The 12,714-nt window shown below is 32.4% G+C and overlaps 1 protein-coding gene across 4 annotated transcripts in view; it reads left to right on the top strand.

Moving 5' to 3' along the window:
* Nucleotides 1-12,714, top strand: part of LOC141460162 (uncharacterized) — a 32,286-nt gene that overhangs the window by 11,913 nt on the left and 7,659 nt on the right. For all 4 annotated transcript variants that reach the window (XM_074139879.1, XM_074139878.1, XM_074139877.1 and 1 more), the window contains exons 6-13: nt 1,986-2,379; nt 3,509-3,647; nt 4,583-4,888; nt 5,933-6,032; nt 7,192-7,398; nt 8,206-8,291; nt 9,613-9,783; nt 12,550-12,666. In XM_074139879.1, the coding sequence (XP_073995980.1) occupies nt 1,986-2,379; nt 3,509-3,647; nt 4,583-4,888; nt 5,933-6,032; nt 7,192-7,398; nt 8,206-8,291; nt 9,613-9,742 (1,362 nt within the window). In that variant the 3' untranslated portion in view covers nt 9,743-9,783; nt 12,550-12,666. The remainder of the gene's footprint in view (nt 1-1,985; nt 2,380-3,508; nt 3,648-4,582; nt 4,889-5,932; nt 6,033-7,191; nt 7,399-8,205; nt 8,292-9,612; nt 9,784-12,549; nt 12,667-12,714) is intronic.

The following is a 12,714-nucleotide window of genomic DNA, read 5'->3' as shown; positions in this document are numbered from 1 at the left end:
CGTCTTCTATAAGGTCCTTTAACCAATTTCCTTGGAAAAAATGTTTTAAAGGATTCTAGTTTTTGAAAAAACACAAAAAAATGGAAAATCCATTCTCTAAAGTGATACTTCCATATAAGGGTATTTTGATCGCAAAGGTTGGATACCCTGGCGATAATCAATCATAATAAGTTTTCAAGATATTTTGTGTACTAAAAAAATACACACCCACGGAGCATTTTCTGAGAACCTGTTTTTTTTTTTTTTTGGAATCAAAGAGACTTAAAACGGATATTTTCTATGATTCGAAATAGAAAATTTCTCACGATCGCAATACTTTTCTTTCCTAGCAAGAGAAAATTAAAAAAAGAGTATTATGCCTTCATTTGCTTAGCTTCTCCACTTTATGGTGCCTTAGCTGCTATTCTGTACGATTTTTCCTAGACCTTTTTTTTTTTTTTTTGGATGATTTAAGGCGCGTCAACATCTAGGGTTATTGGCGCCCAGAGCTTTTTACAGTGCACTGACGGTCTCCGGGCAGTGTTCTCTCGTTACCGGACAGTGAGCTGTAAGAAGCTCCTAGGAAGAGAAAATCTAAGGGTCAATAGCTGGATTCGAACCCGGGACCTCCGCGTGGGAGTCCAGTAAGCTAACCGCATAGCTAATCCCTTTCCTACCTAGACCTTAGTATTGTTTCTTAAACTACTTAACCCGCTTTTCTTTTTTTTCACATTTTCCATGATTATAAAAGTGCGAAAATCTGGAAAAATAAATATATAAAATGAGGAAACATTCACTGATAAAACCATATTTTCTTTTAAAGAATTCTACCGATTACTTTCATTCTGATTCTAAGTGATTCCTAAAGAAGTTTAAGGTTGCTGTGAAAACGTTAAATTTGGAGTTAAGCTCCACAATTAGACTGTCATTCACTTATTATGTAGGTTTGCAGTGTAAAGTACACTTCTGTCAAAACTAAAGACTTTCCATAAAAATTGTTTTATTTACTTAGGGAAATCTAAATTAGGGAGAATAATGCGTTAATTTTTATTTAAATGACTCAGTTTCTTGTTGTTATTAGTAATTTTAATGGTAACAAACTTTTACATTTATATATTTTGTTGTTCGCACCGTTTCAGCCGTTTTAGTTAATAGGTACGAGCTTTGAAAATATAATCATATTATCAACTATCAAAAAATTATTCATCTAAAAATAATACTTCAACCAGTTAACTGTTTATGACGAAGATATTCGTCATGAAAAAAGTATAAAATTTTGTGTTATGACGAGTATATTCGTCATGTGTTTTCAGTAGTTCGGCCTTTAATTTTGCAATTTTAGTTAAAACTAAAATATATTCGTCAATTTATTTGTTTTTGGTTCTTATTTATGTTAATATAAATAAATGAATAAATGTACTTGAAGTAAATAACGAGAAAAAATATAAAAATCATTTTATTGCAACCCAATTTCATATGAAACATACTCCGGGTTTGACGAATATATATATTCGTCATCGCTTAATTTGTATGACGCACGTAGGAGACACATTTTCCAACAAGGTCGAAACAGTTAACTGGTTAAGATTAAGACCTGGGTAAAAAAAAGAGTTTTCACCACAAGAAATGAATGCTATAGAGAAATTAGGATGTGAGACAGTAAAAAAAAGTAATGTTGATAACTCTCAGTCAATATTGCCTTGCTTATTTCTTTTTTGGCTTCCTTGTGCTTCTGCAGTGGCTATTTTACATTAAATATAAATTTTATAAGCCAAGTTTATTAGGTGCGCTTGTGTTCTCGCTTATATAAATTATATTGTAGAAAAAAAAAAAGATTCTAGTGTGTGTCAATATTCTACATTTATTTCTTAATTTCACTTGCATTTATTCCAAGTATTCTCAAATTAAGACGCGACAGTTTTGCTCAAATTTTGTAATTTGTATTTATAATTACATCTACATAATTCTCATTTCAATATATCACTAATTTATTATAAATTTTGCAGGTTCCAGTGCAAGTGGTAGATTTAACTCAGGAATCCGATGAAGAGATGTCTTTTGGTGGCGGAGTAGGAGTTAGCCCACCACCAATTAGAAATGATAGTGTAGGAACTGGTACAAATAATGGTGGTAATATAGGGCATACTGCTTCAAGAGGACCACCGCCACCATTAATTAGATTTAGGCTTCCTTGCAGATTTCAGACACCACCAATAGATGGAGCTGGAGCTGGTGGAGATAATGGAACTACAGCCAGTCAAGCACCAATTTCCTACATCCATCAGCCAGCTCCTTGTATACATACGCATCCACCTCCGAATCCTTGGACTCCTATTCCCCCTCCACCTCCACCACCGCCGCCTCCAGCTCATCTGCCGTATGCAACTACACCGCCATTGGGTTAGTTACTTTGATTGTTAATGAAAAAATAATTGATTATTCCTCTTGCATTTTTGAAAGCTAATTTCATTTAAAAAAACAAAAGTAATATATCAATCAATATAAGTGGATTGAGTGAAAAGAGCAATCAAAATTTCACATTTTACAAAAATCGTTTGGCTGAAGTGCCACTTTACAGTATTGTTCCCTTTTTGCGAAACTTTCTAGTATCATTTAAGTATAGTGTAGAGTCCAATTGAAGCGTATCTATTGAAGCGTATTTGACTATCTTTGCAGTCAAATTCTGTTTCAAAAAAATTTACAAATACACTCAGATTTTTTTTTTTATCTGAAAGAAAACTCTTGGTTCCGCATCCAAGAAAATGCCTTAAAGAAAATTTCATTTCCGGATCAGCCACTAATGCTGCCAGCTCAGAATTGTAACCCATCAATTTGATTCTTATTTCAACTAAATTCGAGTTAGTAGCGTAAGTTGTTCTGAAATCACACTTAATGATTCTCTTTCCTAGATCTAGTTGTGTTCCTGTTGTTACCCAACAAATCAAATGTCAAATTTATATAATCAGTGATTTCGTAAATATAAATAAACTCGCGAATCATCTTCTAGTGAAATAAATTTCATCTCGATTATACACTTCAAAAAATACTTCATTACTACTTTTTCAAATCAGAACACAGTAATCGACGTAACAACAAACAGTTGATAACATTTCAATTTTAGACGAAGAAATTTTACGTCATTGTATTTCTAAAAGAAAAAGTAGTCTTTTATTCAGGCGGGCTTTATGTCCAACTACCGATTAGGTGTCGTGGGTGGAGGCGACTAGAAAATATACTTTACTATAAATTCCTATTATTATTAACCATTAGACAAAATCCACGGCTTAGACCGAGAATCTACGCTTAATTGTATTTCTATTCACTTATTGAATTAACCAGATTTTCATTGGAATGCCTCTTAACTTTCCTTAACATTAGCTTATTTTCTCCCTCTAGACTTGGCCCTCTTTGAGTTTCTTCTTGTTTTCATCAAATAAATTAAATTCATACTTAAGACATTTTGAAGTTAATCGTTAGTATTTGCGAATTTGTGTAGAACATATTTTATAAATAAATTTTTATCTTTCAGTTCCAGACAGTGGTATGGTGGGCATAAACTACTTGCAGCCTAGGTTGTATAATAGTTACCCTGTGCATCATAGGATATGGCAATCTCAACATCGAATGCAGGAGATGCATAGGAGAAGATATGACCATCATTATCACAAGTAACTTTTTTTGCTATTTTTAATAAATTTTTTTTTTGGTAACGTTAATGTTTTATAAATATAACAAACAGAACGAAGCTAGCATTGATTGAACGAAATGATAAATGCACTCCAACGGGATGATAGCAAAAAATGTCAAGTATCAGGAATTTAAATGGTCTCAGGTCTACGGTTTTCAAATGAGATAATACGCTGTCTTAGTTTACGATGTTTTTAATTTCTCTTTTTATATTTCTAAGAGCCTGATCAGTCTTTAGAAAAAAGAAAAATTTTGGTATAATTTATATAATATTAAGAAGTATAATATAGTGTAAATATGTATGTAAAGATTTCGACATTGGCAAAGAAAGTCTTTTCTTTTTGGTCTTTTCAGTTGGTTATAAAATTACATGGGAAGAATTACAAATAAGAAGACCTGCTCATACAGATTTATTTAGTTAATTGGTGTGCACGATCATACAGGAAACCATATGGATTATGTTTTATCGGCCGTCAGTTGTATAACTTTGATATCAAAAAAAGAGTCATCCATTTTAAAATTTAGTCGGGCAACTTCTAAGAGGTAGGTAGAGCTTGCTTCTATGACGTAGCTCGCGACCCAGAGGGTAAATTGTGGCACTAAAAGCCACATCAAAATCCACTCAGCCTACCCAGCACACTGCACCGTTTCTAAATAGTGAGCTATAGTCGTTTCCTAGGGCAGCAAACCTTACCGGCATCTCCGCAAGAAAGTCTATGGCGAAACGTATTGACTAATATCTACCCTTAACATAGTCAAATTAATCAAATTGCTATGAAAAGTTTGCTTAGTGTTATTCGTGTAAGGTCTAATTAAGGTTTAAAGACAATTTTTTTTTTTAATCATGTAAGAATATTAAATTTTCCGGCAAACTTTGGTTGTAGGAACAATAAAAATGTTTGTTTTTTTGTTCCAGTCTTCGACACCAACGAGATATAATGATGGACACTTACAGCCTGCCATTTCCTCCGCCGCCCCCACCTCATCACGCACCACCTCCACATCATGCTCCGCCACATCATCACCATCACCATCATCAACCACCTTTACCACCTCCTCAACAACCAACAGTTTTCTCTAGGCCAGAAGTACCCCATCCACCATTGCATACACCTCCAGTTATGATGGAACATCCTATTGAACATCCAATTGTTCCACCTCCACCACCGCCACCGACACAACCAATGCAGGCTGAAATAGTAGTGCAGAGCACACCACCAGGGTATGTATATATATATATATTTTAAATATTTATTCTTTATTGATATTTTAATGAAATATTTTAACCAGAAATGAACTTACATTTGCCATTAAAATCTCTTATTTCAGAATTTTGTTATTTTGAATGGTTCAAACTCATATATTGTACAGTAAGAGCGTATAATAATGTATAATATGCTGTATTGGAAGAATATTAGTAACTTTTTTTTAGATATTTATCAATTTAGTAGAGACTAGATTCAATTTTCTGTAACTTTTAAGCAGTTGCCAAAGGATTTCTTTTGAACCTAGAACTACCTAGGCCAGGGGTCGGCAACCCGCGGCTCGCGAGCCGCATGCGGCTCTTTTATCCAAATTGTGTGGCTCTTCAGCCTATCTAAAATAAATTGTATATTTCAATTTTATTGAAACAAATGAAAATTTCATTTATAAAGTAAAGATATTTTTTCAAAATAATTTTAAATGTATAGGTTTGAAATTGAATAGAATTATTTTAAAATACAAAACGTAATATACAGGACTGCCGCCATTTTCATTCAAACACAGGTTTAGTTATTATTCATTTGTTTATTTACTTCGCAATAAGTGAAAATAAATATATAAAACAATTAAATGTTATTGAATATCATAAAATAATAATTTGTGAATACAAATGATCTACACAGTTTTTTACACTATCATCCTTGCGGCTCTTGGTGAGATTTATTAAAATTATTTAAGAAGAAATGGCTCTCTACTTAAAATAGGTTGCCGACCCCTGACCTAGGCCTATCTTTTTTGGATTGAAACTTTTTCTCAGGGAATATTCATTAAAAACTTTTCAACTTTCAATAGTATTTTATATTAACGAAGTTCATAATATTAAGTATTAGTATTAAATAATATTAAGAAAAGTTAATTAGGATAAGAGAAAATGTTCATATTTGTGATTTCTATCGCTTTGTTTTGATTTACGCAAAAATAGCCAAAAGGTTGTTAAATTTATTCTTCTAGCAGTTAGGTGCATAAATAAACAAATTCAATGCATTTATTATGTTGTCTTTAGGGAAAGTCCACATCAGCATGTGCATCATTATGTCCATCATTATCCTGGTCCTGGGAGAATGGCACACTTGCATATCAGTATAGGGCCAGGACCAACAGTGGTATGTAATAATATGTTATGCATGTTCATTTATTATGTTTGAAACATTATTCAGCTCTTAAAAATTTTTTAAAAATAAGACACAGCATTTGTGTCATTTATTTATTTATTTATTTATGGAATTGACTAACAGAAAACTTAAAATGTAATTATATAGAACTATCCATCTTTTTTGGTGACTGATTCTTTAATCCAAGGGGTGGATTGTTTCTAGTATTAGTCATGGTTTTTTTTATTTGTTTTTTATACCAAGCTTTATGGAGTAGGTCATCTTCAGGGATGTGGATCTTATTTAACATAATTAGTTATTTATTTTTATTTAGGAGTCCCTCAGTACTGAAGTTTCCTTCAAATAAATATTTCTTTTAATTTCAGTTTCCTGCAGGATCCATCCCAGATACCCTCTTTCCTCACTCCGTAACTGTGGAGGCTTTCTCGATCGCCATCTATCTACTTTTGCTTGGGTGTGCCCTTTCATCTACTTCCTTCAGCTGCCTAGTCTAGGATTTCCTTAACCATTCTTCCATCTTCCAATTTTTTTTTTATTTGGCCATATCATCTAAGCTTCTTTTCCTTCACCTTCTGCAGCACATTTTCAGAAACGTTCATTTTATTTCTTATTTATTCGTTTCTCACTCTTTCAAGCCTAGATATTCGTGCTGACTGTCACCAGTAATCCATCTCGGTGGCTAGGACGCTTTTTCCTAGAAGTCTTATTCAAGGTCCAAGTCTCAACGGCATAATGTAGTGTATTTTGTACCATGCTGGTTTATATGGTCAATTTGGCACTATTTAGCATACTGGCGCTTCATATTAAGGAGTTCAGTATGCCGATTGTTCTTTTTGCGCATACATTTCTTTGCAATACGTCATTTTTACTGGGAAGGTGGGTCTCATAGTCGAGATGAAGACAACCTATCTAAGGGAGTCAAACATAACAAAAATTCTGGTCTTCCTAGGTTGGGGGTTGAGGTGTCGGGCCAGCTTCCCAACCGTCACTTAAACCACTATAACTATTAAACTTAAAAAAAAAAGACATAAAAATGAATACTTTAGTGGTAGCAAAAGTCAATTCTTGTTCTCTTTCAAAATAATGTAGTACTATTTTATTTCTAAGGTGTTTATATATGTAAACAATTTTTTTATTTTTTTTTATTTAGGGTAGTGGAGGTCGAGGAACTCAAGAAATGTTACTGCCGGGTGTAGTCGCACAAGAATTAATACCATTTCCAATATTAACTAGGCAAATGGCGTTCAGGTTGGAGGATTATATGCGTTTCTTAGAAACTAGGCGTGTGGCTTCTGTAAATAGAGGAGCCTCACAAACAACCATTGAGAGGTTTACATTCCCTCATAAATATAAACGAGTAAGTTGAATTATCGATTTATTATACCTTTTTATCACCCTAAAACGTACTTCCAGTGATAAGAAACACTAGAATTTTTGTTTTAAGCTGTCATAACTCGCTTTTCTGTCGATTATCGGATTTTAATTTATCATGAAAGGTCGATTTAACGTTTGCATAGAAAATTTGACTTCCATTTACAAAACTTCTATCACTTAGTCAGCAATTGAAGTTGTGCGTTGGAAACTTTATTGGGTGGATGTATAATTCTCTCACAAAGTATTGAATAAACATATTTATGATGGATGGAAATCCCGAAAACAATCAGCATTAAAAACATAAACTGTAGAACCAACCAAATTTACTACTTTTATTTACTTAATCGAAACTTTTTTCCTCCTTCCCTGCAACTGTTTATGAAGTTAATTACACTAATAACGGTATGACAGTTATTCTTAAAACCAAGATAGAGAAACTATAGCTCAGTTGAGGCGCTGAAGCCATTACCAACTTCTGCGATCATGTTGCCCGCTATTTTTCATTTCTATGGCATTGTATTCTACTTCGATAGATGTAAGCTTGGCTGGAGAAATTTTTCAATGAGCCTTCGTAATATTAGTAGCTTGTGAGCAGGTTAGTTAACTATTCTACTAAAGAACAACAGAAGATTCTTTAGCTTTAGAGCATTCCGGCCACTGCATTTTTAAATTAAAACAAATTTAGGAGTGGTTCACAGCGAAATGTTTCCCAAAAAGTTTGAATATATCCATAAAATATTATTATAAAAGAAAAATATTTCTACGTTTTTTATTTTGGACTTCTTTTCAGATGAAGAAAGACACTGATGACATAGAAGATAACACTGAAAAGTGCACAATATGCCTATCAGAATTTGAAGACTTTGAAGATGTCAGGTACTTACGAATATTTTTATTAAAACTAACCTCATATGTAGCGCAAGGTTAAATGCCCTCGAATGTGCATACAGATAAATGCTGTCATGGAAGTTTAATTTTTATGTTATTTCACTTGTCGCAATAACTAACATCAATAGTTAACTTGTTCTGTTGAATATTTTTCTTAAAACAGCTTTCATAGAAATGGATTATCTGGAATATCATCATATAATTACTTGTTTCGGGAGGTTTATTCATTGCCAACGGAAATGCTTTTATTAAGGGTTTATTAGGAGTACGCTCCTTCAGTTTTTAGCACTAGAGCTAGAGCTCTGGACGGATTGCATTAAACTGTATGAGGGACACTTCCAAATTGCAGTAACTAATAAAAAAAAGTAGATAAGGTGAACAATATGATATTAAACGATCGGCGAATGAAGTGTATGAGTTTTTAAATAATTACCTTTTTTTACTGGTCTGGAAAGCATTAATACGACGTGTCTCATTTTAGGTATAAAAAATTTAGTGAAAATATCCTCTTGAGTTTGAAAAAAATTTCTAAGGTTTTTAAGAAAAATTGGTTTTTGTTTATGTATTTATGTGATCACTCTTGTCGAAATATTAAAAATTGCAAAAAATCAAACTAATTCATTTTGAGTTCTCCATTGGGACCGTGATACAATGTTAGCAGCCAAATTCCATTATCCAAAAGCCTTCATTACTTTACTAAGTGGATTTTTCACTTTTTGGAGTTTTTTTTAAAGAAATTTTATCGAAAAATGGCTGTTACAATTTTCCCTAAACTGTCTATTTACGAATTCTTTATCCCTCTCAAATCCAAATCCAAGCGAAATCGTAACTTAAGTGAAATAATAAATTTAAAACTTGAAAAAAAAAAATCAATCCATTATTTAATTATTTAAATGATTTATTCTTCCTCAGTCTTGCCAATTGTTTTTAGAATAATTTGAAATTTTCGCCCAATTGTTCTTGCCCCAACCAACTTTAATCATTCTGCGGCCATGATAGTTGCGTTGCTTCACATGTTACGATAATATTTTGAGATAAAGGGACAAAGAGATAGACCTATTACGAGTAGAAAAACAAACTTTTCTGTTCTTTGCGTGGGGTAAAAGAAACTTAAAAATACAAGCGTAAAACTAATTTTTATTTTAGAAGAAGAGAAGTCAGGAACCTTGAATTACCTTAAAAACCTTAAATTCTTTTCTAACTCGAATATGATGGACCTTGTTATGCATCTAAATTGATTACTTGTTTATTTAAAATATAGCAATCATGATTATAAATAACTTTTTTTTTTTACTTTTTCTTTTTAAAGGCGTCTACCGTGTATGCACTTATTCCATGTAGAGTGTGTGGATCAGTGGCTTTCATCCAATAAAAGGTGTCCTATATGTAGGGTTGATATAGAAACGCATTTGAATAAGGATGTATCTTGGACTCCCTGACCTTCGCCACACCCCGCCTGCTACACGAAACAAATTTAAATGTCAGTAACTTCTGTTATTCCTAAAATATATGTTGCAGCTTGTAAAAAGTTTTTTTTATTTTAATTTTATTAACTTTTACTATTTATTTATAAACATTAATTATTAATCTGATTTTTTTTTTTAAATTATGAATCTAGATATACAATTTAATTTAATTAATTTCTATCCTTTTTATTGAAGCGAGGTAAAACAAGAGTGGCAAATTTCAACCGTCTAATTTTTGTAAATGAAGAACAAATTCAGATGTTGATTTGTACAGTGAATTCTAGATCATAAATTTAACAAGTAGAAAATATCTTAAATGCTTTTATACGCATTTATTTTTAAAAGGAAATTGAGAATATAATTCTTAAGATGGTAAGGTAGAGAATGCCAAGTAATCATGCACAAAACGATTTATCATTTAAATAATTGTTTTTGTATAAGGAAGCTATGAAGTGTAATTAGTTTTAAAAGTTCTTCAATTTCCACTTCAGCGCATTACTGGCCCTTCTTCTCCCGGACGAGGAATCACTTTTTTTCTGGTTAACTTTTGTCAACTTCTTCAGTCATGCCATCCATTGTAGTCTTAAAATACACCGTTAACTTCATGCAGCCTATCATTTCTCACTACCCTTTAGCAAAATTAATCTTCTATAACCTTTGTAACAGGTTCTCTCAATTTTTGCTCTAGAATAATTGTCCTATTTTGACATCTCCGAAATTGAACTTTTCCACCTTTATTTCTCAATTTAGGGAAAATTTGGAAAAACTTTAAATGAGTAAAATTTTGTCACTTATGGCCGCCATTTTAAGTTGATTCAGCATCTGAGGTATTTACACCAATTTTTTCCAATGAACTTGCCATTCTTTAGCGTTCTCCCGTTACAAAAAGCATAGTCAATCTGTGTGGGTATCAATTGCATTAATCAAAGATCATCTTATTTTGGAAATAAGTTATATGCATAGTGTTTAAAACTTTATAAGTCTTTTGTGCAACGTAATAGATCCTTAATATTTCCATAAGCCCCTCTACTATTATTTGTTGTAATACCCTTTTAATGCTTCTCAGCATGCATTTGTTTATCGCTTCATTTAGTTTCAGCTCGCAACTTTCTAGCTTGCCCTCACCAATCAATCAAGAGAGGCCAATCAATGTCACCTAAAGATCTCTCGATTATTTAGATGTCGTCCTTATAAGCAAGTATATATGTGAACCTATTTGTAATGTGTTGATGAAAATTCTTCTAAATACCAGAAGCTCGTATCACATCATAGGACTAGGTTAAAATCATGTGCAACTCTTTCTTCTCAAATCTTACTTCTCGTTGGGTTTTCCATAAACATAGGAGCGTTTCTTTCGTGCTGTTTGTGGCGCTCTAATTCATCTTCTTTTAAGCTGGTATGAGAACATTTAACTGCAGCTACTTGAGGCTAAGGGGTTCATTAAAAGTGCAATGTCTAACTCCTGTCAATGGTTTTATCTTTTTAGGTGGCGAGTTTCACAGTAATCATTCTTTAACTACAACTCCTCTAAAGTTAATTTTACAGAGACTGAATTATTTATTAAATAATTCTATTCTAAATATTCAAGTACATTACTCAAACAGAAAATGAGCGCATAGTAAGAGCTTTGATAGGAAATAAAATTTTCTATATCATGATGTCTGAAACGTGGAGTGGCTCTTGTTTCTCAAAGTATTGCAGCTAAAGAGGCATTTTTTTTTTGTACCGACTCCTTGAGAGGTTTTGTAGATCAAGCCTCCCTTGTTTGAGAGGTCCAGGATTTTTTCCCTCTTGACTAGTTGTTTTTGCCTGTAAATTTGCGGTTTATGCGGTGTAATAGGATGAGCTTGTATGAGGTATACTGATCCAAAATAACTGTCCTCCAGCCAAAAAAAAAGGGTCACTGGTGGTAAAGGGTGTCTTAGACTGTTATCAGATTTTCGCTATGACTCATTGACTGTCGACCTCCTTATAGGCTTTCCTCTTAAGCCCAAATTTAGGTAGCTATTATCCCAGGTTAGAGATGAATTCTAAATCATATTCTCTGCTAATCCTTCTTAACATCTCCAAATTCACGAAAAAGAAAGCAATTTTTGCAAGAAGAATGCAGCAACATCTGTATGAAACTAATGAATCATTCTCTGAAACCAATTAGAATTAAAGAAATCTTAAAATTAAAGTTTGCCGTGAGAGGTAATCCGGCACAATCTAACTAAACATTCAAAATTGGACTATAAAATTTCTGTTGATTTCAAGTATAAATATTTCTACAAGTTTCAGATATGATTTTTTAAAATTATTATTATAGCTGAGAGAGAGACAATACATTATCGTATGTTGCTGCCCATATGGCAAGCCAAAAAATTAAAGTATTACAACTCAGCTGTATAGAATGGTAGTATTTTTATTACGACCGCAAAAATATTTAATTTTATGAGTAAACAAATCGATTTTCGAACGAAGTCCTTTTGCTCTTTTGCTTTAAAAAAAAAAAAAATGTAGCAATCATGAGAGCAGTTTGTGTAGACAAAACTACAAATTTGAAAACTGTCGTTACATATCAGAGTTATAAAATTGTTAGCGGGCAGATAGTTCCGCTTGATATGAGTGCTCTAGACTTCATTCTTCTAATTTCATTCTACTTTACGTTCTTACTTCTTTTCTGGATTTAAGTGTTGCTGTGATAAAAAGTTTTTAAGTTTAAAGTTTTTTTTTTTTAAATTTATGTAATTTATTGAATATTGTGCTTAAATATTTATTTATTATTTTTTTTTTTGCAGAAAGAAGAGAGTTGTTTTGAATTGTGTAGCAACGGGGTGAATCTATTCAAGGAGTCTGTACCAAAGTCCCCATTATTTGAGCTAATCAAGGTTGATTGAAATATAAAAAATGTGATCGTGAGGATATTTGTATATTTTTTATTTCTTTATATTTTATTTTTTAAA

Source organism: Rhodnius prolixus, unplaced genomic scaffold (genome assembly GCF_049639745.1).
Source record: "Rhodnius prolixus isolate KJV_2025 unplaced genomic scaffold, Rpr scaffold_6, whole genome shotgun sequence".
Lineage (NCBI taxonomy): Eukaryota > Metazoa > Arthropoda > Insecta > Hemiptera > Reduviidae > Rhodnius > Rhodnius prolixus.
This window is presented reverse-complemented; position numbering and strand designations above follow the sequence as displayed.